The sequence below is a fragment of the Melospiza georgiana genome, chromosome 3 (assembly GCF_028018845.1).
Source record: "Melospiza georgiana isolate bMelGeo1 chromosome 3, bMelGeo1.pri, whole genome shotgun sequence".
NCBI lineage: Eukaryota > Metazoa > Chordata > Aves > Passeriformes > Passerellidae > Melospiza > Melospiza georgiana.
In genome coordinates, this window is record NC_080432.1 from 61,083,058 (window position 1) to 61,111,034 (window position 27,977).

At 35.1% G+C, this 27,977-nt stretch overlaps 1 protein-coding gene across 4 annotated transcripts in view; it reads right to left on the bottom strand.

The window, feature by feature from the left end:
* Positions 1 to 27,977, bottom strand: part of STXBP5 (syntaxin binding protein 5) — a 104,300-nt gene that overhangs the window by 43,993 nt on the left and 32,330 nt on the right. For all 4 annotated transcript variants that reach the window (XM_058019358.1, XM_058019356.1, XM_058019357.1 and 1 more), the window contains exons 5-10: positions 20,152 to 20,286; positions 18,939 to 19,002; positions 16,481 to 16,564; positions 7,483 to 7,606; positions 6,356 to 6,434; positions 231 to 385 (exon numbers count right to left, since the gene is read on the bottom strand). In XM_058019358.1, the coding sequence (XP_057875341.1) occupies positions 231 to 385; positions 6,356 to 6,434; positions 7,483 to 7,606; positions 16,481 to 16,564; positions 18,939 to 19,002; positions 20,152 to 20,286 (641 nt within the window). The remainder of the gene's footprint in view (positions 1 to 230; positions 386 to 6,355; positions 6,435 to 7,482; positions 7,607 to 16,480; positions 16,565 to 18,938; positions 19,003 to 20,151; positions 20,287 to 27,977) is intronic.

Sequence of the window (27,977 nt, forward strand, 5' to 3'; positions counted from 1 at the left end):
TGCTATGAGTAATTGGCTTTTTTCTAGACACAAAATTTGCTTTATAATGAACTATTCTATTCATGTTTTGGCAAGTAAAACACATTTCAGACAATAGGAATAACAGATGTTGCTGCTGCAGTCTGATCCCCAGAGATAAAACAGAAAGACAATGGTAAAGAATTGTCTGATGGGATAAAACTCCAACGATAAGAAGTCAAGGTACAGAGAAAAATCTTTACAGAACCTACCATTAGGATATGGAGTTTCACACAGGGTTAGAAAATCAACAATAGAATAATCCATTTCTAGCACAGCAGTACTTTTCCCATGCATGACTGTTAAACAGGGTCTTCTTCCTACAGTGTCATATGACAAGCCTCCTGAGAGAATGATGAAAGGCTCCCTGGAATAAAGCAGAAGCATTGAGGATCAAGTCAGGATAACACACTAAAAGAGACTGGGCAGGTTTTGCAACCTTATGATAAAATTCAATGAAATATCTTTAAGCAGAGATGGAGTAAAAATAACGCAAACCTGCTCCCATGAAATATACAGCTTGGGTATGTATTTCAAATCTTACTCTAACTCTTGTTTAAGTCAAACATCTCCCCCAAACATTTTGTTGACTTAACCAATCTTTATAACTTCTTGGCAAGATGAGATTTTTTTTTTTAAGTTGTACTAATTTAAAGTTGCTTCCTTTCTACTGAGCTGCAGATTCAGATTTGCCAACAGTCCCATTTTTCCATAACATAAAACACCCCAGCAAAATCAGGAAGAAACAGTCCCATTTACTTGCTGTACAGCAATATGACTGTCTTGGAGATGCAACTAACTGCTGGGTAAGCTTTAAAGACATAACATCTGTTAAGTAACTTCACACATTTACTCTAGATGTTTTATCTGTTTTTCCCCCACCACCATGCACAAAATTCATGAAATGACTTTGTCTTTCTTTATTCTCACTGCAAAATCAAATAGCCAAGTAGAGCAAAGCAGAGATATTTCTTCTAGTCTTGAGAAGAGTTTAGAAGCTTCCCTTGAAACTTTTTTGAAAAACCTTTGCTGAAACATATGTTTAAATACATCCAAATATTTCCAATATGCACATAAATTACAGTTTACTATTTCATTTATTTAAAAACAAGATGAAGTAAATATGTTCATTTTACCAGGTATTTTCTTATTTCCTGATTGTCAAGAATCACTCATTTTAATACTGCTTATGTTTGAAATAGGACATAATCCTTTTGAGAGAGTAGAGTGACTGTAAGCATGCAGCTTACATAAATGTTACTCATTACAGACTTTTGCCTGAAATTTCACATTATATTTCTGAAGGAAAAATAGGCACTTTGCATATCTATCACTTGCCTCTGATCTACTTTTATGCTCACTTTCAGTAGAATTTCTACCCTTCATTTGCATCTTCCTTGGAAATAGCTAGCATATAAGTATCTGGAGAAAATTTATATAGGAAAAAAACCCTCCCGGATATATTGTAAAAAGAGAGGAAACCTTTTTTTTTAATGCTTTCCTATAATACTATCTTTTTTCACACTGTCTAAATGGCTTTCCATAGTTGGCATTTGAAACACAAAGTGAGACTAGATATGTCAGAATTCTTGAAAACTGTATATTAAGGTTTGGTTTATGCTGCAGTTTGTGTGTTTAAGACTTGGCTGAGATTACTCTGTGTTTGTAGCACTGAAGGCAAAGCAGATGAGATAAGCCTTCAGCTTCTACAAGTATTTCACAATCTGCTTGATCTTCCAGAAGACCTATGACCCAAGATTTGATAGGATCAAGGAGCACTGCTGGCTGAGGAAGAGACCTAAAAAGAATGGCCATAAATCAGACCATGGGTCCATCAAGTTCAATATCCTGCCTCCAACAGCAGCCCAGAGTGTATCTCTAGAAGAGGATTAAGTTTTCTCTGAGTATTCATTTAATCTCAGTTTTTCATATTGAAACTTCACACAATTTTTTATGGTCAGGTCCTTGAAGAAATTTCAAGAAAATTATACACTTGAACTTAGTCTGGTATTTTTCAGGATGTTAGTAAATAGAAAAATACTGGTGAGGTCTCATTGTGTTGGAATGATTTACTGCAGTATTTTTTTGTCCATAGAAATCATTAGGTTTTTGAAACAATAATGCTGCCAGGACAATTTGTAGCAATTATCATATTTGCAGATTCACTGGGATCAACTGACATTAACAAAGTAACAAATTTCAATTTTTAATTTTCATAGATCACAGTGACAATTGTATGTCAGCTTCTTCAGGTTTTATTTCTCAAGGTAATCAAACTGCTTTGGGCAGGCTTGCCAGAGACAGTATTCTTTAGATGCAAGGAATGGAAGAGCTAAGAATAGAGCACACTGATCTGTCACACAGAATTTTCACAAATGACTCAAAGATTAAACCTGACTTGAGTCTGCCAGAAAGACCACTAAAAGTTTGTGTATGAATTCTTCATATTTTCATGAAACCATCGATTTACCACAAACTGTGCATTTTCTAATTAAAGTGTTGCCCTTCAGCTGTGATACATATTAAAAGGCTAGTGCACATCAATTAGAATTACATAATTTAAAATAAAAATGTAGAAGATTTGTACTTTGTATAATAGATGAGACTGATTTAGTTTTGGAAATTACATTTTACCTACCTGAAACAATGGAAGACATTTTAAAAAACTCAGGATTCAGATCTTAGAGAATTGCTTTATAGCATTTTTTAATAGCAATTTATAGCAGCTGCTCATGCAGAGATTCTTTGAAACAGTTCAGCTTCAACAGGTTTGCAAGTAATCCCCTTACATGAATTTCCTCATCAGTGAAATATGTAAAAGCCCTTGGAGAATACTATAAGAAATTGACTATAAAAGGGGGCAACAGGTCATTGACAAAAAATTTCAGAAAACACAGGATGAGGTCTTGCAATGTATGAATACATAGCACAATTGAGAGGTGAGAGGCTCACAACCCAGGAGGGTGTTTCTGTTCAATTTTAGAAGTAAACTATCAAATGTGAGCCAGCTTCTGACAATCCAGATGTGTGATAGAACGGTATACAAAGAAATCAGGCCATTGGTACCATCTGGCTTACTTCTCAAACCCTGAGTAAATCTGTGGAGAAGTTAATCCTAGTATGAAGATGGAAAAGACTTCAAGAGTTAGTTTACCTTAATACTTGAAGTCTTGAAGTAGTAGTGAAGATAAAACTATGAATTTATTTTGGGAAGTGTGGTTTTAAACTAATAAGCTGACACAAGAAAATAGCAGTATTCAAACTAAATGAACAGATTATCAGCTTTTACTTGGTGGGAGGTCCCATCACTAATGTAACTTCGGGATCCCAATTACACACAATCATTTCACTAGAGATGACTCAGTCAGTCAATGAGAGCTGCATCAGCTACCAACACAAAATACTTCTGAATTACGTTTTACATGGAGACTTTGGAGCTCTAATTTCTATTAGACACTGGCAATTTTACCATAATGCTAATATGAACCAGAGTATTTTACCATAATGCTAATATCAACCAGAGCAAATACAGGGCTCTGATCTTGCACACGTGGAAAGTGGTGTGAGCAAGGACGGAATCTGGAGGGGGAGGGAATTGCACAAGGAAGCTTGAGAGTGCCTCTAGAAGAAAAAGTACATATAAAAGCAATATGGGAACCAGAAAGCACGAAAGGTAAGCTACCTTTGAAATTCAGTGCTTCTGAAAAGGACGAAGTATTTTAGATGAAGAGTTGCTGCAGTACAGTGACATTACGCTCTGAGATTGCCAAATGATGTCATTTTGCACAAGGAATATATGAAGAATGTACTTTTTTCACCCCTTATTCATCAATAGTAACCTTTCTCCCAGAAATAAAGCTACAGACATACTCTTGTTGTAGCGTAAGTTACTTTGGCTCTGGACACTTCACTTTTTGCACTATTTGCAAAAACCTAAAAACCAAACTGACCAAACAAAAAGCAACAAAAAACTCCACAAAGTTAGCAAGTAAATAGGTAGCCAATAAAGCCCAGGAAAAGCCTCATGTCCTTCTTTTGTCCTGACCCCAGTTTTACAATATGAAAAACAAAATGCGGGAAAAAAAAAGTGAGGAGGAATTAAAAAGAGCTGCAACAGTAAAAAGAATAGTGCCTGTAGCCCTTAATATGGGGTACTCAAAGATTATGGTCCTTCCTTTTGCATGGTTCTGAACCACTTTTCCCAAAACCAGCTTACTAGAATTAGAAGCAGTAAAAAACTCACTTCAGAGCATATCAATGAAATGTTTTCCACTGGAGGAAATACTGAAACAGACATAGATCTTTGAGCATTCTGGATAGGCAAGGGAGAAACAAAAAAGGGTTGATAGAAAGATGTTCAAAATAGAGCATGGAAATAGTTAACATTTTTTCCTAATAAAGATTTTAAATATAACTTAAATAAGTAATAAATAGTATCCCTTAAATGTAAGCTTTTTTGCTTTGTTCTGATTCCTTCTGGGTTTTTTTATAATTTGTTTTTTAAGAACAGCTATCATGAACTGCCATAGAAAAAAGTTTATCTGATATGTTTCTTACATTGTTTCAGTAGCCTGAAAAATTTTGTCCTGTCCAGAAACGATTCTCCTCTGTGCTACAGAAATTAAACCATTAATAAGAAATGACAGCACTTTAGATAAAAGTTAAAATCTTGCTCATATTAAACAATTCCAAATGATAAATAGAAAATCTATCAAAAATTCAGGTATTAAAAGGTAGTTCTGTCTTGCCTTAAAATTCTTGTAAGATTACAAGAGAAACTGGAAATTGAGTACAAACTGAAGTACACATAGCAATAAATGAAAGCAGATTTCCAGTGCACTGCTTCTCTATAACAGTGCAGACCAGTGCAGTTTTGCTTGTTGCATTTTTTTTTCCCCCCTCTCTTACTTAAAGTTAAGGAAGGGTTATCACTAATTCTAGATTTAATAGTACACTGAAGATAGAAAACGATTGTACAAAATTGTAGATTTAATAGTACACTGAAGATAAAAAAAAAAAAAAAAGATAGATTAGAGAGAAGAGTAAATTGAAATGTATCAAATACCAAAACATTCAGTTTGGATAAACACCAGAAAGTGAAAGGCAAAACAGAAAAAAAAAGCCAAACCAGGAAAAAGTAGCTTCCCCAAACTATCAAGAATTATTAGAAATTATACTAGAATGAACTCCTCCTTATACTATGTGAAAAGTCAGGTAGTTTTCATATTGTAATACTATGTCACAGAACAAGCTCCAAAGTAATTGTCTCTTTCAGAATGACTATTCAGAATAAAAGAAGGCTTTTGATTGCAGAAATTGTAACTTGCTGAAGCTGAGATTTTTTTATTACCTCTCTTTAAATCAGATTTTGATATTTCAGTTGAGAATGGATTACGCAGACAGATGTAGACTTTTGCAAGTAAAATACACTTTCCAGATGATGATAGATTTTTATAAAACTGGGAGCCAGCGACAGTTTTAAGTTTCTATTTATCTCATTTTTAGCAGAAAATAATAACGCCTAAAGCTGGTGATATTATGAGTATATAAACACAATACTGCACTGTATCATTTAATAAACCATCTTCTACAGATTTGAATGCCTGAAAAGCAAATAAAAATGGTACACAAACCCCCCAAATACAAAGGAAAGCAAACAAACAAAAAATCAGCTTTTGCAAATAGCTGAACATGAATAGTTTATCTTAATATTGCACTTTTTACTCAAACACTTTGGAAACACAAATAAAAGAAATTCCACACAGTTCAGGAAATCCATCCACCCTAGCTGCAGTCTGGGTAACAAAACATGCTACTTTATAGATCCTATAATTGTATCTGAGCCTCTTGTTGCAATTACTGCTTTGTCACATTCTCAATATGCATAATTGGGCATATTTCACGGCATAGAAAAACTACATGTACTAGAAAAACTCCTGTTAATAACACTTTAGGGGGAGGAACATGTATTCAAAATTAAGAATATTCAATTTGGGATACTATTTGTCAAAGTTCAATTTATCATGTCTGTATTTTGGTGTCTTCTTTGCTTCATCAGCCTTTTTTTCTTCAGAACTCTCAAAAAACTGAGCAAAAACGCATACAAGTTTTAGTAGCATGAAAGAAGAGTGTAGATAATGAATTAGCAGCATCGTTAGTTTGTATACAGTAATTCATTCACACAAATTTCTGTATTTTATTCATCAATATCTGATTTATTAAAGCTAAAACAAAGCTGTGCCATCAGAATATGCACCCCAACAACAGGGAAACAAAGTCCATTCCCAGAGTGTTGCACTGTTACATATGCTCATTTTGCATACAAAACAATTCTTACCCAGCTCTAGTTGTTTTATATTCCACCTTAAGGATAGGTTTGCAGGGTTCTGGCTTCTTTCCATCCTTCAGCTGCTTTCCTAAAGTAAATTATTTTCCTGCGTTAATCTTGTAGTTCCATAACATTATGGCAAGAAATGAAATTCACTGTGCAGCTTGAGAAGTATAAAATTCACACAACATATATTCAACAACTTTGACAGTAATAGAGTATGCCTTGGAATAATACAATTAAACATTTCTTAAAGCTCTCAACACACAAACTTTGAAGGTTTAGGAAAAAGAGCAACTCTAAACCTGACTGCTGTAGAAAATTTGTTTTCAAACATATAATCCTCCCCTAAAGTGCTGTTTTAAGTAGCACTAGGAGATTTAAAATTTATGTTGTGCCTACCCTTTTGCAATTAAAATTGGTCAGCTTACAAGTAAAGTGAGGTTTACCCTAAGTATTGTCCTTAAGGGCTAAGACTTCAATTGAGCATGAAAAGCCCATTCTCTCATAATTATCCTTACTGATACATCCACACTTGAAAATCTTAAGTAAATAAGTTGCAAAGACATGAAATAGAGACATGCACATCATGTAAGCCTGGCATTTGTGTACAACTTACTAGAAGAGCAGCGGTATACTTCACAGAAGAACAACATGGAATGATAATTTCCTAGATTAACATTAATGCAAGACCTCTCAGAAGTGGGAACATCTTACCAGATGCTATTCTTGTTCTGTTACAAACCCTCCCAAAAATTTGTGTGTTAATCTACACATTTATACATAAAACAGGTACTTGCTTATATGTATTTTAAACAATCTATGGGATTCTGATATAACAAAAAGCAAGTCCTGCAAAATATGCATTCGTTAACTCTGAGATCAGTGTCATTGTCTAAAAGACAAGCTTTAAGTTTAGAGAATTAGAGAAAGCTGAACAGATTTGGATTCTTATTTCATAAAGATTTTTCTTTTTCAAGTGAAATCTATGAGAAACTGGCATGACTGAGAAAGATTTTTACTGCATTGCAAGTACACTTTTAATACCTGTTTTTTGCAAAACACAGTTCTATTAAAAACAAGTTCTCTGTGTTTTAAGAGCTATCAAGTGCATTGGGTATTCATTTTCACCTTACCATGTGGAGTGATTGTCTGGAATGGTTTGGTAGGAGATTTTACATTCCATATGGTCAAGGTGCCATCTGAGTGACTACAAATGAATTGTTTGCCTTCATGATGCCAAGCCACGGAGTGGATAGCCTATGCAAGAGAAAGCAGAACAACATAAGCTGTGTATCTTATTATAATTTTATTCTTATACCTTCCTCAATGACATTAAACAGAAATGCCAATTAGAAAAATTACTAATTAAATAATACCTATCCTATTATGTCTTACTTTAACCACATCAAGTTTTCCAAGTTTTTTTTTTTTTACATAAGTGGTACTTTCAGACACACTTTACCCATCAAAAATACTGTCTTCTCTGTTTAGGGGGAACCCACCCTCCTCAGCAGAGTACTGAAGCACTCTCCCATGAAGGGTAACATGAAGACAATAACTGCAAGCACTTATTTAAGCTTTGCTAACCAAAATTTTCAGTATTGGGAAAAACATATTGTCCAGACAAAAAATATGGGATGAGATTATTAAGTTCAAGTACTACATATGGTTTTGAGATGTTTATGTGAATGTGCACAAGAGGCAAGCATTAGGTCAAAACTTCCATAAAACACAAATTGAAGTAACAAGATTTTTTTGAAATTATGATGATGAAAGCAAAGTATTAGCCTGGTTGCTCTAATATTGCAATGGCAGCTTTGAGGTGCAGTAAAGCACAAGAATCTACTAGTAAATCTTTCCATAAATACAAAATCATCTCTAGATTCCTAAAATTAGGAATGGAATGATTACACCATGCCGCATAAAAGCTACAGAAAAATCAGCTAAATAAATGAAATCTAGTTGCTGCCTTCAGGCAAGAGGAAAGTAAACAATGATGCAAAGAATACAAATAAGGCAAAAATATTGACTAGCAAGAAAGGATTGGTGCCATTTCTGCTTCCAGCACTTCTGTTAGTATATGGAAACATGATGGAACCATTAAGTGATATTCAAAGGAATTTTAGTTATAGCATGAAAGTATCAGTACATAATGAAACCTTAAAGCATTTCTCTACTATCCAGAAGGTGCAAAAGGAACTGTTAACTGCAAGACATATGGAACTTTGGTATTACTGAAAAGCTAGATTTTATAATGAAGACATTACTAAGCTAGAAAAGCAGGTGCTGAATGAGTGAAAACTGATGGACTTTACCCTCAGTGGGTACCTTCAGTAGTGATTCTGTCTGTAAGAAGGGCTTACACTCACTCCAGCTCTGCAGGGGCCTTGGGATTTCCTCTGTGAGGAAACCTGGGTGTGTGAGCAGTAGAGAAATGTGACCAGCAATGACAACCTAAGCAGTAATTACTGGGTGAAGAGCACATCTCAGGACACATCCAAGTGAGCTTTGCTCAACCTGATTATACACAAATCAGGTCTTCATATTTCATGAAGTTATACAGAGAGACAAGACAGGTTCCAGCAAACTGAATGGGAGAATCCAGAGCTTAAATGATAGAGGAAAATGGCTATGCTACATGAGTCTAGAGTCTCCAAAAAAAATGTCCCCAATATAAACTAATATAACATCTGGACATATGTAAACTACATATTAAATTTAGCATTTCTGTGTGAAATTTAATATTGCTCCCTATGTATTGTGGAATCACTATAGATTTTTTTAAGACAGATTTTGTGTACCAGTATGACATTTACACATGTAGCTCAGAAACAAACCTACTTGCCTCACATGATGTGTCCTACTATCAAAGTGAAATTCTCTTGCTCATTCTGCCTGTCAAATAAATTTTTATATAGCAAAAACTGGTATTATAAAAGAAATCTTGCATAAATATTGAGTTTTTATTTACCAACATCATACCAAATAAAGCAAAGGGTCAACAATTTTGAGCGTGCAGACAGTAAAGAGAAGGCTGCATTTAAAAAAGCTCATCGCTGACAAAATAAATGTCTACAGCAGACTTGGCAATACAATATAATCAGTACATTTTACATTATCTTCCATATGAAGTCTAACCTTGACAACAGTAGGCAGCCCATAGTGTAAATGAAACAGCTTGATTCACATTTATGTAGAAATAGGTCTTAAGAACTATTTCTACAGTAAGAGAGCAAGTTTCACAAAAGGAAGCAAGAAAAATCTGAGAAATGATCACTTCTTTCCTTTCTTGAAAGAGATGCCAGGAGAAGGGAAATGCAACAACTTGTTACTCTTGAAACAGCATTAATGCTTAAGAAGATAAAAAGATCTGAGCACAAAGGAGAAGAATGACTGCTCTCACTTTCTGCAAGGAACATGGAGATTTAAAAAAACAAACCTCTGAAAGAGAACAATGAGCCTTTTGGCTTTATGGCTATTTACTGCCTAGTTTTAGTCTCTTTAGTTTAAGAGTCACTTGTTATATTTAGTAATGCAGCTAAATATTTTTTAAAATGTAACTGAAAAATATGCTTTATGTTTTTTTAAATAATCCAGCTAACAACTCTGTGGGCTGATAACTTTTGCATAGAGCAATATCCTTTGCAATCACACAATTCACAAATTCTTGTAAGCCTAAAAAATAAAAACCAACTTCATAAGTAGCTCCAGCACTATCTCAAGGTACACAACAAGCTGGCCTAGTGACAAGAAAGTTATAATGAAAAGAGTGCAATAACCTTAAGTAGCACTAGTTAGCTGATAGCACTAGCAAGAATCTCAATCACCAAAACAAAACTGATATCTGAAAAATCATCTCTATACACAAGAGCAAAGAAGTTTTAACATTTTCCAGAGTTAATATTAGTGCTGGAAACTGGAGGAATGCCTAAAATAGAAAAATGAAGCAGAATCCACTGTGTCTGCAAAACAAATCTTCTAAGACACTAAAGAGCCACTAGGAGTAGTATATTTTTTTTTCTAATATTTTACACAAAACTTACTGATGCAGAATAAAACATTATGTTTTAATCTTAATTCTCACTATGATTAAAACTTCCTGTTTTCTTTTTGGTACCATAATGCAGCAGGAAGCTTATATCAGCTGGTGCAGATTTAACTGTGTCACAAATAATTTCTGGTCACATGGGACCAGAAAGTAACCCCTTATAACAAGATCATACCCAAGTATCACAGATGATTGTTGTTATATTTAAGGCATTTGTATCCATTATTGGAGTTGTCTGCACAGGTAAACTAAGTCCTGACCTAACTTTCATTCTGAGTTCTTCCATCTACAAACATGAACCAAATTCAGGGAACCTTTACAGAAACTCAAACAGAAAGAACTCCAAGAAAAAGGTAACCAACTTTGTCTAGATAAAACTTTATATTTAATTAATTACCACTGAAAGTTTCCTATTAGAAATATTCCTACTATCCCCTTCATTTACTTCAAATTTAAGGTACCTGTTCTGGACTCTAGGGAAGTTTGTTTCAAAACTTCTGAGACAGTTATGTATTTTCTGGGGAAGTGGGGAATTGAATCTTACTTTTTTGACTAACAACACAATTGACTTTGCTGTCCTACATATGCCTAAATTTTATTAGGAATTGTAGAATCTATGCCTGAGTTTTATGTAGAGACAGGCTGTACTCAAACACAAAATCAATTCACCATCTGTTCCAGAAAGATGATTCCATGTGGAAAAATTACTGCCATGCTGCCTGCAAAGAAGGTGAGTATACCTGATTTTAAGACAGAAACATTTTTGCAGCTACTGCAGCAGTTAACTGAGGGAGACTTAGTAATCACAAATAAACCAAAAAAAGTCTGAGGAACAAAATTAAAAGCATTTATATGCAAGACTCCTACAGAAATACCTTAAGTATATCACTAGCTTTTCAAGAGACTATTGCATACTTAAAAACATTTTGCGAAATTTATTTTCTTCTGCAATAGCTTGCAAATATCCCTGAAAATAACTATTAGTTCTTGGTACTTTTAGGAAGTACAAAAATGAATAATTTAAATGCAACCTTGCAATTTAAGAGACAAGTTCATCAATAAAGACCGAAGCTTTTATGGTATTTTTCCACTAGGGGAATTTAGCTGTTTCAGTTCATTAAATACTGATACAAATAATCCCATTCTTTTAAATTCATACATATTTTAGCCAAATGCATATGATTTTGGAACATTTTGAGACCACTCTTCTCATCTGTCATGATTTAACCCCAGGCAGCAACCAGGCACCACAGTGCTGTTCACTCACCAGTGGGATGATGGGGTAGAATCAAAAAAAAAGGTACAACTCATGGATTGAGGTAAGAACAGTATAATAATTCCAATAAAAAGAAGTTTTCAGCACAACTAAAACATCAGTGTGTTATCCAAGTTATTCATAGTGAATCTAAACACACAACTCTTTGGTAGGTACTAGAGAGAAAATTAAACCTATTCCAGCCAAAACCAGAACAGCGCGTGGAGGATTTCAATCATGTAAACACAAAAGTTATTCATTCAAGCAGTTTACCCTGTTTTCAAGAGAAATATTTTAATCCAGTTTTCTAACACCAAATTTAGACTACTGCAAATATAGAATACACTAGAGACATTGATAAGTCCTTTCATAATTCCTTGGATTTCTCAATGATCCTTTACTCTTGCGACATTAACTGAGCTTGAAATACAATGTGCATGACTGGCAAAGTCCATGATTAGTTATTCTGCAAACCAGCCTGGTTATTTACCATATCTTATCCAGATTTCAAAGCCTTATTATGACAGTCCTTTAATTTCCAAGGATATGGGCAGCATTTTTGCTTAAACATGAATGGATGATGATACTGACTCTTTTTCTACCAGTTCACCAAAATATACAAAAAAAGTATTTTAAACCTATGCTAACTCTCTTGTCAACAACCTAAGGAAGGGAAAAAATGCTGTGAAGGGAAGAAAACAAACAAAAAAATGTAGCTAATGAGACTTAAATGACAATACAACATGAAAATTGTTTCGATGAAATGAAATACATTGACACACTTTGGTTTCTGGCAAGTCACATACTGGGGTTGCTTCTCTTTCTCCTGTCCTCTTAATTCCACAAGCTACTTTGACATGTTTTTAATGCTCTAAAATAATCTCTTACACTCAACCATGTACCAGAACAGTGAGTCTAAAAATAGTAATCTATAATGCATTATAGTTAATGCTGTCAAAGCTTACTTGACATCAGAACAAACAAAATATTACTTGAAGAACAGACTTGATTATAAAACAAGCTATAGTTTTCAGAAGTTACAGTTGAGGGATTTGGTTTTTTTTTTTAGGAAAAAGAAATACTTGAGAAATTTGTTTAGTTTCTTTCATGAACATACAGGTTGGGAAATGACTGCAATATAAACTGTATTTCACACAGAAATGCACAGCGTACTTTCCTTAAATCCTCAATGTCTGCATATAAAAGGCTTAAGAATGATGCAAAAGGAATTTAGTCTTACTGTTTCATTGAGCCTGCCCAAGACAAAAGGGATGTTTTGAGTAAAAGGTTTCAAAGAAATTTCCTAAACAAAAGTTCATTTGCAGTTACAGTTCCACTATGTACAAATAATTTTTTCCAAATTCTCTGAAAAAGAATGTTACACTTGCGCATTATTTTAAGTAATTTTAAGTATTCAAAGTATTGCTATTATAATAAAAAATATGCATTACTTTAAGTTCAGGATTTAATTCATAATATAGAAAGATCAACTACAAATTATAGCTAAATTCTTTGACTTTTCCTGTAAGTAGAATGTTCTGGAGGGAAGAACATGCCAGCAATCAGCAGTAACCCTAATCATGACCTAGAGCTGCTTCCCTCAGCCATGGTTAATGTCACCCACCTGCTCCTGTGCTTGGGGTGAGTGTCCTAGAGTCCTTGTGCTGCAGCTATTGGCCCCGGGCACTGGGAAGGCACACGTGTTCAGAGAGGAAGAAAGTGTGCACAGAGTTCCATTAACCTGGCTTTCAGGCAACAAATGAGACTGCCCTACCACAACATGGGAATTTGCTTCAAGAAAGCCTCCTAAAGGTCAGGCCACTTGAAATTAAAGCAAGCAGGAAGCTACAAACCCATATAATTGGATTCAACATCTTCCCTCAGGAAATAACAGGTATCTTCCCATAGACCTCTGAACATGCTGAGATTTTGACCCTCATTATGATCTTCCTCTGCTAAGGAAGAAAGGATGACATTTGGATCCCTGCACACATCTGAAGTTTTGAGTTAAGAAAGTTGCATCAAGTGATGGTGAAAGACCTTCCAGTTGCATGCTTTAAGAATAACATCAACTACAAAGCGATGAGAGAGGAGGAAACCAATGCAATGGCAAAGTTTCTAGCACATGTTCCTTATGGTATCAATGTCCTGGCCACCCTGCTCATGATGCCTGAGGAAGTCTAGCCACCCACTAAGATGGCAAATGTGACAAGATTGGACTAAGTAGCTCTCTTCTTACTGGCTGTCAACTCCTCACTCAGAAGAGCCCTCATCAAGAACAAGCGGAGAACCAAGCGCATAAGTCCTGAGGCTTCAAGTCCTGCTCCTGCGACAGGGCAGAATGTCACATGCATTACCCTCCGTGAGAGAAGAGGTGAAGCATGTTGTGACATGAGATGCTCCCTGTCCCTTGAGGGTAGGTTGGCACACATGTTCATGATGGAACACAGCCCTTACAGTCAGTGTATGAAAGAAGTTCTCTAACAACGCCATGAAACCAGGAAATCAACAAGAAGCTGGCCAGAAAGATTCTCTGCACGGAAATGTCCAAATTCACACAGTTTGTTAGCAGGAAACAAAATGGCCAAGAACTTTGCTCTGTGTCACAGTAATCAGAGACAGAGGAGATCTCTTGAGACAGGGCACTGCTCCACTGCTCCATTCTGAGTCTTCTGTGTGCCCACTACCATGAGCAAGGAAACCACTACATTACCACATTATCACTTTTTTCTCTTCCCTTCCTAACCATTCCCAAGTTATGATAAACAAACTTCTTTACTGGGTCTGACCTGAGGTATTTCATTACTTCTTCTGCAAAAAAAACCTCAAACTGAAGATCTAGATGCATTCACTTCTAAATCCTAAAGAAATTCAAAGATTTAACATCTGAACTATTCCCTGATCTCTGCAGCCTCTCAAGTCAGAATTGGTTCTAAAAAGTACTGAGACAGTTGTTAATTTTTATATAAATGGACCACAAGATAAAAAAAAAAAAAACAAAAACAAACAAAAAACCAGAATAAGCAGCATGGTGTTGACCTTAGGTAAGTTTCTAGAAACTGCAACAAAATTTTAATAAAGAATAGAGTTAATGGACATATAGATGAGTATAATACACCTGATAGAAGTAGTCAACATGCTAAATACCTCTCAACATGAGAGGCAATTGTAGTCAAACCTTCAAGAATGGTAACAGGCATGAGGTTCATGGAAACACCACTTAAGCTGTCTACAAAATTTTCAAAGTCCTTGACCAATGTATCTCAAAGGAAGCTAAAACTAAACAGATTAGATAGCTTTGAACAAGTAAATAACTGGTTAAGGAAGTAAAGCAATCTGGAGTAAAGACAGGCTGGCACTAATTGATTAGTTCATGGATGAAGTTAAATGGTAGAGGCCCTCAGGGATCTCATCTGCTCAGTTTCTTCATAAGCAACTTGGAAAACTAGAACAACAATATTAGGACAGTAAAGTCCGCTGACAGTACCAAACCACACTCAAAGCAGAAATCAGGATTTCAGTGCAAAACTGCCGAAAAACTTCAATTTTTACTGTCCAACTATGTCAATAAAAAACAATGCCTAATTGTCAGGACTTTGACCTGACAAGTGACACCTGAAGAACAAGTCTCTGGTTTTACAGTTGGTTGTTTCAAGGAAGCATCTGCTTTATGCTTGCAGCATCAAAAGGCTAATCCAATATCAAGATCAAGAGAGAAAGAAAGCAAGGCCAAAGACAATTATTCCACATGACAAATCCAGTGTGCCCACATCTTCATATATACTATGCTGCTGTGTTTCTGTTTTACAAAACAAAGATAAAATAGAATGGTTAAAAAAGTTAGGGAAGAACACAACAAGTAAGAGGTCTAGGAAGAAAAAGATAAAGACATGAGTAAATTTATAAAAAAAAAAAAAAAAAAAAGATAAAGGGAATTAATTAGGCTCATGCAATGAAAATGGAAGGGAGAAAGATTGCTCTTTCCATAACACATTCTGGGGCTTATTTGGACATTTCTGATGATCTAAGGCTTAGACTACTTCAGAGCCTCCTCCTCCAAGCAAACTCTTGATTGGTAGAATACACAGAAGTACAAGTACTGAGCCAGAACTGCCACCAAAAAAACCCAACAACCCTGTTCCCCTTCCCCAACAAAAACCCTAAAGCTGGTACTGAACAATGACAAAGCTATTTTACAGTTAACAAAATGCAATCAAGACCAATTTTATATTATTTTAAATTAAATACATCAACTTGTATATTATGCTGACTCATTTTTCTTAATCTCAGTTGTTCAAAAAGTCTGTTCTGTCAAGAATCAAGTTTTAAAGAAATGAATGGCACCTAATACCATTGTTTTTTTAAACCTCCCCAGTCTTATTTCAAAGAGAATTGATCATGATCTTATTCTACAGAGAAAAGGTGGTTAGAGAAATGTTGTAGTGAGACTATTTATTTAGTGCTTTTTCCCCTACCCTTTTCTCTTGCTGTTCCCAGAATATGTGAGAGATTCCAAATTACAGAAATTGATAAACCATCTTCTTTAAACTTAAGCCCTTAACACAGGTGAAAGTCACACAATTAAGATAAATAAGATCTAAAAGCTTAGTGAAGAAATCCAATCCATGACACCATTCATTACTTTACACACTTAAACTCAGTGAAGTTGTTTGGTCTGAAGTTTATGATCCAAGCCCTACTGCTCTTTTAGAGAAAACTTCCAGTACTTGCAATTTCAAAGAGACCTACTTATTGATCCACTGGTGACAGAAGCAGGAGATTAAAAAATAATAAAAGTCACTATTTGAGTAGTGAATTAAAATGTTACCTCATCATGTGTATATCTGTAATCTGCCTTCTTTGACTTCAGGTCCCATAATACCACCGTCCCAGATTCAAAGCCAATCAGAAGCTGCAAAAAGAAAATACATTAATTCTTTTTAAGGAAAATCAAAATGATATCATTTGCAATCCTGAGGTTCTTGTCCAAAAAGACATGCAGCATAATAGTACATGTAGTAACAGCAAGTAGTTATAAAAACAAAAATTAAAGAGGCAAAGGCCTCAACATTAGAAAGGTTTACTTTGTACTTATTGGCCTCAAGTTCCAGAAAATATAATGGACATTCATGCAAAACTAGAAAAAAATCAAAGTATCCTTCTGAAATTTCCTTGGAAATCACTTTGAGTTGCAGAAAGATCTATATTAACCCTTGCTATGCGTATTCCACCCTGAGTGAAAATAACGGGTGTTGAAAAGGAGAACTTCATTGTGCATTTCCCTCACTGGAATTCATTCTACTTAAATTTGCTGGAAGAATACAACATTCCCCCTGAAGTTCTCAGTAAGAATTCATTGTCTATTAAGAAACTATATACTATGAGGTTTCTCCAGAAGTCAATCACAATTGAGATAACTGGCTTAAGGGAACCTCAAAAACATTATTTGTTCATGGGAAAAAAGCTAGATAAACTAAACTAGATAATTTCCCAAATAATCCTTTTGCAAGAAGCAAGTTTAAATCTTTACTGCAGGGAGTGAAGACTCAAATTGCTCATAACAATTGTTCCAACACATCATTGACTATTTAAGTGTTTCAGTCTCCTAACTTAACTGCTACTTCTCTTAATGGAAAAAAAAGACATAAACCATGTCCAACATAAGGCAGTAGGAAAAATGTAGTGCCACACCTAGAGGTTTTGCCTGGACAGTGTTTTCAGAATGTTAAGATTTTCAAAGTATACAGTTGGCTCCAGCACTAATAGATGTCCTACAAGCTTACAAATAAAATATTTCATCTCTTTCAGTGCTATACAGCACTAAAATATCATAAATATTAGACATGTTTGATCTAGTAGAAGTGAATACTCATTTTTTCCCATTAAGATTATGTGTATGTAGGCAAGATTATTTTTAAATGATTATATGTCATATACTATATTTTTTCTATTTTAACTTAAAACATTAGAAAATCCACTGTGATTAGAAAGCTAAAAGCATGAACACATTTTAAAAGTGTGTACATGCGGAATTTTTGCAACTACACGGGGCTTTTTTAGTAATGTTTTCTTTACAAGAAATAAGAAAAGCATAAGGTCAAGATCTCAAAACACTTATTTATAGCCTGATGAATAAAACCAGTAATTTTTAAACTTTGACAATAATTGGATGTAGGGTGGAATACATCAAAGTTAATTGATCACTTGTATTTCCTGAAATTACAACAGCTTCATTGCATTCATATGCTACAGTCCATAAGCCTGGAATGTGATTCAAACCTAATTCAACAGAGAAACCCATTAGTTATGCACTTACTGCAGTGAGCATCATACTAATAAAAAAAAACTCTACTTATTAAATTCTCTGCTGGACTGAAACCTCAGGTTTTTAGGGTACAAGCTGATAACTAGCTAAAGCTTTCAAACCACTGCTAAGACAGTGGGATCATTCCCTCTCTCCAATTTAATCTACTACTGACATGGAAAACACAACGCAGACAAAAAATATTCCTCCAGCCTATGCAGAGCACTAGTAAGCAAAATTGTATGTCACAAGATAAGGACTCCTGTCTTGCAAGGGCTTCAAGAAAAGCACTGTAAAACTTTTTTAAAGATGAACAGATGATTATGCTAATACTATCTCATAAGAATGAAAATAAAAGTCTAATACATAGATCTTTCTCACATATTTTGGTTTGTTTTTCTGAAATATCTTGTTTTTTGGTAGGCCAGTTTCATCAGCAAACGGCATCTAGTGATCATAATAAATGGCCTAATATGGGAGTATGAGTTAGATGCCAAATTCCACAAAACCCTCAGATTAGTTAATCTAAAGACAAAGTACATGGTATTCTATAAAAATATGCTATATAAATAAGCATATTAAAGTTGTGAAATAACACACAAGAGCATGATAAAGTGGAATTAATTTCTATCACACTTTAAGCATTCTGGTTATGATTAATTGGGGTTTTTTTGTAACATCTTAATTTTTATCACCATAAGTAAAAGTCTCTGCTTTTATTTCCAAAAGTTTTGCAGCTAATAATTTTCATCTCTGTTTTCAAATTACAAGATGATTTATTCCAGTAATGTGTCCTACATTCATGTCTGTACTTGGTTTTATGTGACTTTCAATGAAGTACCTTTATGTTACTTACAACAAAGGCCTAAAACCTTTGTTGTTCTTCACATACTTAATCCTTCCTTAAATAGCAGTGGTATGTAAACTTTAAAAAAGTCTTGGTGTGAAAATAATGTATTGAATAGTCTTTAAAATATCCTACCTTTCCTTCATCCATTGGATTGTCACTAATGTGGACAACAGGTCCTGGGTGAGATTTGGATGACCTGAAAAAGAAATATTTCCATTAAAAAGAATTGTCCCCTGCCCTAAATGGCATCTCAAAATGATTTGAAGTAATACAGATTCTGCAGATACAGACTCCACATAAGCAAGTTGTGACATTTCAAAATGGAGTTACTTTCACTTTTATCTTCAAGCCCATAAATACTGTGTCTGTTTGTAGACATTTAGTTTCTGTCTTAAGGAAAGACTAATTTATTGCCTATCAACAACAACGACATAAAAAAAAAAAAAACCAAAACCAACCAAACAAAAAAACCACATTAACTTTAAACATTTTATCCTAATATCTGTTGTTACAGAATTGACACTGTAGGATCAAATGTTTACTTTTACACTGGAATACAGGTTTTGCCACTATTCATAAACTGCCCAAGATGGCCATTGTTACAATAACACAGAATTAACACTTTATGTGGACTTCCTGCTACTGAAGAAGATGGACTAATACAGAGCTGTGTTTGCTTCAACGCCTTTTGGCAAGTGACAGACTTCATGTCTTTTGGAAAGATGTACTGGGAACAAAACACCAGCACAAGAAAGAGCAGCACACAACTACATCTTTCCCCCACTATCCACTATATTTGTGCATAAAATTTTAACATTGAAAAAAGGAGATGCAGTGACAATAGCTATAAAATGTATTTTGGTCTTGGCATAGACTTATTTAAATTTGCATTTCAGAAAGTCACTTCCAATTCAGAATATATCAGCCCTCTTAAAAAATGAATTATCTTTACACTTTGGTCTTTAATCCCCAACTGCAGAAGCAACATGTCTGTCCAAGTACCAGCCACACCATATTTTAATGTATATTATTTTTTCTTCTGCTTTATCTCAACACAGAGATTTTTGAATCTATTTCTATACTGTCTGTTTTGTCTATTTCCATGTCCATCCCAGGAGCTATGATAAAATACTGCTAAATTGAAGAAACATATATTAACATTAGCACCTCATATTCTTAAAAATAAAAATATCTACATGACTATGCACTTTGATAGTGTATGTAGTGCAGTAAGATGAATATGGAGGCCTCTCTAGAAAACAATGACATTCCTGCAACTGATGTTAACAACAGCTGGGACATTGCTGTTCCCTCCCCTCCGCAGACAAAAATTGGTTAAACTCACAGTTCAATGGCTTTGTTCCACATGATGACATAGCCTGAGAGAGTAAATGATTCCACATTGACGATGTGAATGTTTCCTCTTTCAGTGCCCACATATAGCCATTTGCTTTGGAAAGGCAGGTGACAAAATGTTATCCTGAAAGAGAAAGCCACCAGAAAGGAATTAAAGAAATGTCTTTTTGATATCCTACATTGCAAAGTCTATGCTACCAAAAGGTAGAAATAAGGCAACAGGCAAACAGCAATATATAAGACAAGTTTGAGGTAAAGTAGAAAAGCCAGTACACGACCAAAGTAAGAGATGAACAGACAAAGTAGAACCTTAGGCTGAACTAAAAATAGAAAGCAAGGTATTCTAAAACTCATAAATCATTCCAGTAAAAAAAAAAAAAAAAAAAGAAATTACAGTCACCTTTAAAAATTATTTAAGATATTTGATTGCTGTCATGTCAAACTTAGATTACAATGCTCCTATAGTCTCTAAATCTCCCTTTGGAATCTATCTACTTTCAAGTTTTAAAGAACAAAGGATTTTAGAAGTTTTCAGATGCGGATAAGGCTGATTTCAAGTAAGGAGACTGACAAAAGATATAACTCAAGAAAAGTAAGCTCGCATGTCATCTAAATTAATGCCAAAAGAGCAAAACTTAGAATAATCCTAAACAATTATAAAAGTAATTTTAAAAGTAGTTTAAATTTCAGGCTGCAGCTTTACTTCAATCATATTTTCATTTTCTGCCTTTTAGTCTTTTCTTCTGCTAGAAAGGTGTACCTGCACAAGACTCAAGAGCTACCAACTGTATGTACCAGCAGAGGACTCCTCTTTGACTGTAGCTCCAGCCCAAATACTAGCATTTGCAAACCTGATTATTTCTGCACCCTTGGGTCCTGATTACTGTTGACTATTTCTTCAAGATAAGGAAATAATGTCTGAACAAACTGACAGAATGCTAACTTGAAATTGGAGTCTAGAAACTTTCTGGAACCTCTAAACCATTTCAATCTGACAGGGTCTGACATTGAAAGAAATTGCCAAATTACTTAGCTATCAAACTTGGGCTTTCAGAAATGTTTTAGTGATAAGGTAAAACAATTATTCAACAAGAATTTGTTCTGTCGCCTCTAATCCTCAGCTTCACAATTTTTTATGTTCTTGTTTTCTCCCAATTGGGTTGCTTATTGCCAAATCCATGCATCACTTCACAAGCCTGTTAAGTATTTATGCAAAGAACAGCTTTAGATCCTTTGCATTAGATGCTGCATACACACACCAACTTCAGCTAAAAGGAAAATCTACCAGCAGCAAAGAGAGAAATTGCTGTGGCTGAAGAGATGTTAATTTGCACTGCAGGTTTCAAAAGTAAAAACTTCTGTACTGATACTACCTGGATTCAGATTCAGATACCCCTGGATCGTGGGGTTTTTTTCCACTTATTTCTCCCTAATTAGGAAATGGACTTTGCTCAAGCAAGTACTAATCTATCTGCTTTCCAACTCAATTTCTTGTCCTTGAACATTGATGTCAAAATAAAAGACTGCATTAACTTTTTCACTGATGTTTGATAGAAAAAAAATACCACAAACATGATTTAAAATGTAAATCTCATACTCAACTTGCAGATGTTGTAACACATTTAACAAGGAACAATAATCTGCAACCACCACAGGTTGAAAACTTGTGTTTCCCCAACATCCTAAAAAAAAAGGATTTTGATGGAAGCTAAATCACATACATTGGTACACATTCTTCCTAGGCTGGCAGAATGATAAGATAAACATAAACCTTCAGCACTCTGGAACACCACAGGAGCTTTTTGTGCCAGCGCTCCACATGCCAGAAGCAGCTGGCAACCACATCAGTTGGATCCAAAATCATGGCCTAGCAGCCAGAAAAAATAATCAGTAGCAGGGTTGTAGGCTTGCCTTGATTAGCAAGTTAATATTGTTAATTACAATTGTCCAATGCTTTCGTTATGAAAACCAATCTATTTCACATCATTTGAAGTAGGCAAAAATAAAAGTTTGGCCTTCAGCTTTGACTGTTATAGCCCAAGGGCAACATTTAAAGTAGCTCCTCAGTATTCTTGATACACTTCTTGAATACGCAGGGATTTTCAATTTACTGTCTCCTTTGTGCAACTGAGATTAATTTTGTCAAGAGTTAGCAAACAATGAACTGATTCAATGTTAATAGCAAATGAAGAGAACAAATAGCTTCACAAAATATTTACAAACTCTCAAAGGCCGGAGGCTGAAAAGACTTCAAAATTGAAAGAATAGGCACATAAAAGAGTTCTTAACATCATTTGTCAAATTATTTTACCATTCTTCTATACACTTGTGTGATTTGTCTATAAACTAAGAAATTCCTAGATCTTTTATTTCACAGAAAAACTTGTTGAATCCAAAAGGAATGGCATGCTGATCCTGCTATAAGAACCAAGATTTCTCCCTGAATGTAGCAAATGTAGCAACTGTAGCAACTTTCAGAAAGTCCACTATATTTTGACTTAATGACTCATCTCAGATAACTGCATTTATTTTAAAAATTTACAGAATAATATTTCCAACATCAAAGTTCATGCATTGAGCTTCCTGCCTCACTAATTAAGGCTTCACCTTAAGCTATGTATACTTTAAAAAACTTTGGAAGTGTTACAGCCCTCTTAAAAACTAAAAATCAGTGAAGCTAGGACCATCTGAATGGCCTGAGCAGCCTTGTTAGTTCTGCTGAGAATTGGACTGATGATTGAAGGGATTCAAACTCCTTTTGGAGGATGGAAACAAACAGTTATAGTCTTCTTGGTAGTGATGCAATACCTGCTTATTTGACACTTGGCAACAGACAGCATTTTTTTTTGTTCTGAAAAATGAAGATTTTTCTTTCAGAAATCTATCTTTTTGCCACCAGATAAGAATATACTTCATCCATAATGTACTTTAAGATCAAGAGAAGCAGAATTGGCCATAGAATCCTGTAGCCATTTCCACAACTCGAGCAGTCTTCCCCCTCTCTCCCCACCATTTGTGAATGGATATATATATAAAAGTGGAAATTGCAATCAATTGTTGAGAACAAATCAAAAAGACTACAGATGAAAAAATTTCATACTCCTCTTTCTTGCACACAAACCCCAACTGCCTGAAAACAATGCAGCAGTCAAAAGCAGACTGCCATACTGCTCTCCTGTACTAAAATAGAAGCATCTTTGATTTAAAACCGTCCAGTGCCGTAGATCTAAAGCGACAGCCTGGGATTGTTGGAGCCAGCAGCCACAGAGAGCAGGCTTTTGCAGGCAGCTCTTTCATGGCACAACAGATTCCTCATGTTGTCTCCAAGGCAATTTCATCTCCCTCAGTAAGCGCAGTCCATTTTGTGAAACAGACCAAAGTTTTAGCATAAAACAGTATAGGGCACGGCATGTCATTTCAAATATTTCACTTCCCCATATCTTCACAAAGAGAAAGATCCCTTTATAGAAAAAAAAATGCTTTAAGGAGATTTATCTTTTCAATGTGAAATCTACAGCAAGATTTTAGTATAAACTAACATCACCACTAAAATGAGGCACTGTTATACAACCCCAAAGCAGTCAGGGTAGCTTTAAATTCTCCTGTAGCTGTAATTTACTGTAAGCACAAAATCTTCATCCTCACCACACACATATTTGCAAAGCTTCTCCCTCCCCACTGCTCAAAAAAACAAAAAAAATACAAACCCAAGACTTTTCTTTCTTGCAAAATTAATTTGTAAAAGTTGAACCAATAGCTCAAGAAAACAAAATTATATACAGAAAAGCAAGTGACACACCCACAGGGAAAAAAAATGATAAAATATTTTCTGTTCTTACACTAATTAAAAATAATTTAGAATATTGCTTATGGGAGAGTCTTAGAAATGATGGGAAATTCTTCAATAAGTGCTTTTTTAACCTGCTGAAAGGATTCCCTTTCTTTACTGCAGACTATGTATATTTTCTGATAATCTGTCAAAGATGTTAAAAAAAATCTTAATTGCTGCTGTTTCACATCATATATCAAAACAATTAATTCAGCAAGTGATAATACTCCCTGCAGGAATTTAATTACAGAAATATTAAAGAACACAACTTATTATATTAATACATTACTCAAAGAATTAGTTTTTTAAGTGGAAATACTAAGGAAAAATGGCAGGCTGCTAACTTGACTGTATTATTATGACAGCAGAAATCCTTCTAAATTAATCTTTACCTTTTCCTAGTCTACTGCATTATGAAGCATTATACATACTTCAGAATTTTTCACTGCTTTAACAAAGCACAGTGACAAATACTTTGAAGTATGACAAGCACTGATAACAGGTTTTATTGTTAAGTCACTAAAATATTTCTAGTGCCTCGGCCTATCATTATAGGTGTGCAGTAACTATAAGCACACAGCTGCTCAGATCATTACTGTATAGGCAAAATAAAAGCAAAAGATTAAGCTATCAAAGCTGTATTCTGCACACCTTTATCCTCAACCTTTCATGTATGAGATAGCACCGCGTAAAATTCAGAAGCTGAGAAGTTTAATTCTGATGTTAGTGTAGAGTCCAAATCCATGGACTCTTGTCAAAGTCCTCCAGGGGCTTTGAAAGTCAAAAGCCAGTGTCAAAATGACATTCTGATGGAAGCAAGCAGTAGTTTTGATACCACCTGACTGTTGCAAAAGGATCTTTTTCTACATCTGATAACTTCAAAAAGCTTAGAACATCTACCAATACCAAAAAGGCCTCAAAGACCAGCAGGCATAAGCAGAAGAAAATGCATCCCAAAGAAGTTGCTCTTCAATGCATCCCAAAATGTCCCACCAAAAAAACATGTGGGCAAATGTGGTAGGAACTGAAGCAGGTACTTTATTTCCATTTATATCCCCAACAGCACTCCAAATGTTGCTTCCCCAAATCCACTGACTGGAATTGCTGTCTCTTCAGGCAGTGGAGAAGCACCTGTGCTCAGTATCTGAGTTGTGCTGGACATCAGGGGTGTCAAAATGGAGTAAGCATGTGTCAGAGCATGATCCTCAACTGTCTTGGGATGACACAAAAAGTAACAGACCATTGACATGTCAGACACACCAAAAGGAGTTCACAAATATACAGTGCAGGGTATTTCATCAGTGGTAAGAAAGTTTCTGATTTTTTTAGCGTTTTGCGTAGATTCTTTCAATACTGAATAATTCTCTTAGTTTTCAAATCATTTGCCTCAAAAGACACATAGGGAATCACAAACTCAAACTTTAGAAAAAAAATGGCCATGTCAGAGATGTAGCCCTACCATACGAGGCAGAAAAATTATTCCTATTGCTGATGGAGAAGCCTGTCATTTAGGCAGAACTTAAAGACTAGAGGTCAAATTCTGCCCAAGAATGTGGCAGTTGGCCATTATACGCCTTATATCACTGAAAGTCAGTGTGAAAGGTATAGCTAAGAGGGCAGCTGAGGCAATTTAAAAACCATTTCTCTGAAATTTGAAATTTCTGAGTGACAGGACTCAGCATTTTGGTTCCGCCTCAGTGCTAAAGGCAAAAGAAGGCAGCTGATGCAACTGCAGCTCCATCAACCACACTGACACGTGGAACTCTGCATGCATGCATGGCCTCAAGGAAACATTTTTCAAAGCAATTTTATCCTTGTGAAAGAACAATTCATATATATGACAAATCCAGACAGCCAATATGTTAATTTTCTTCTGCTAGTTTCTCGAAACAAGATCAAATTCCTTCTAATTACATGCCCTAGTGAATCACCACCGAGTTAAAATTTTGAACTCACTAGGTAAAAGGTTTTACATGACACCATCAAGGCAAGGAGACCAGATGATCGCTGCCTCTCACTCTGAAGAAAGTCACTTAGAAAAGTGTGAAAAAAGAAAAAAAACCCAACCCCAAAAATTTAGCTACGTGTGAAAAATAAACCAAAACCCCATAAACAATGTCTATCACCACCTGCTCTCACAGGCAAGACAACCTGTATGTCCTCCTGTTATCCACAATGTGGCAGAATTGGTCAGTTTATAAATTCAAGGTGAACGAAAACCACCAAGTCTGCTAAGGCACAGGCTGAGTACAAAGTTACAGTATCTAACAAGGTAACCTGTGCCAACAGAAGTTTACAATCTTACTGCTAATTAGTTAATACAAGTGGGATTTTCCACTCTCTATAGACAGTGTTCCAAACATAATGCTAAACCTGCTGTTTACAGCAGGATATAAAGCCAAAGATATTTTAAGCATAATTTTGTAACTCTGAATTATGCAGTTTCATGTTGAGGAAAACGATTTAAATCCCACAGCACAGAAGTTGACATATTAAAAATTAAATTGCTATCAAGGCATTCAGAGATCGATATGCAGAGCACTGGCACAAAACACTCAGTTCTATTTTTATGCCATTCTTGCTTTGTGACTTAGCATAAAGACAAACTTTCTTTTGTCAACTCAGGAAGGATGTAAGTCTCAGAAAATGAAACAAATTTTTCATACATGCATACAAAGCTGGTTTGCTTTGGCAAAGGGGCTGGCAAAGGGGCCTCAAATTTGTCATCCCATGCTACTTTTTCTTTTTTCAATCAGGTTAGTCTGTCACTCCACCCTCTCAAACAGGATCTGTCAAAGTCCCTGGCTGGTTAGTGATGCATGTTTGACTTTTCACACCTCAGATCAGCATCAAGTTTAACAGTTTCTGCATGGCAGGCATGAAGCCAGATCAGTTATGTATCAATGTATGTATTTCAATATTTACTCTAATAAGATCTTTTAACTACATTTATTCCAGAGCTAGCTTAGTGGAACATTTATATTTACTACTGAGTTAAAGCGAGTTTGACATGAATCTTGCATTACTTGTTAAAACACAACAATCTTGTGTTTAAGATATTTATAAATAGATATGTAGATGGCAAAGGAAATAGATAATGATCAACTGAAGTCATCTTAGAGAAGTACAAAACCTGAGATACTGAGTTCACACACTGAATTATGCATTCTGAAAAGAGGTAGAGTATTTAGACACTTTTGCATGACAAGTCAATGACAAGTCACACAAGCAACTGTTCCATATCATTATGCATTTTTGTCCTGGCCCCTACACACTGCTTCCCACAGTCAAGGAACAGTGGCCAAGCATGACATTGGTCTACTATCTCCTAACCCTTATTTGGTAACTAGAATATAAAGCAGCTGCAAAATCTCCACAAATGCAGCACAGAAAAGGCTAAAAAACTTGAACTAGCTTGTTTTGCACTGAGCTTTTGTGATCTGTCAGTAACTTCAGCTAACAGATTTATTAGATATGTAAAACCTCACCAATTCCTGCTTCAGAAGACTTGCTTCAAATTACTAACCATCACTGTTAACAAAAGGCAGTCAGGAGCTATGAACTCATTAATGGTCAGTTGGTTATCTACAGATTCTTTACTAATTTAATGATTCAAGAGAAAGCAGCATATTTCAGGCCTCTTGGCAACAGTTTTTAAAAAATATTTTGCTCCAATCTAAGATTGATGTAAGCCACCCAAAGACATTTTCCACGTATCAGAACAGAGCCTGTAATGGCAGAGAATTATATTAAAAAGAATCAGCTCTTTCATCACTCCCTGTTCTTAAAATTCATGAGTAGAAAAGCAATAATTCACATCACTTTCCTGTCATATACTAGAGAATGCATTCTGAAATAATTTACAGATTTAAAACTCATATTTTCAGGTAAGATTACAAAATATTTAACACACAACAGAAGCATTTATAAAAAAAGCTAGTTCTTGAGTTTGCATCTTAAGATGTTTAAAACATCTTAAGCGAGGC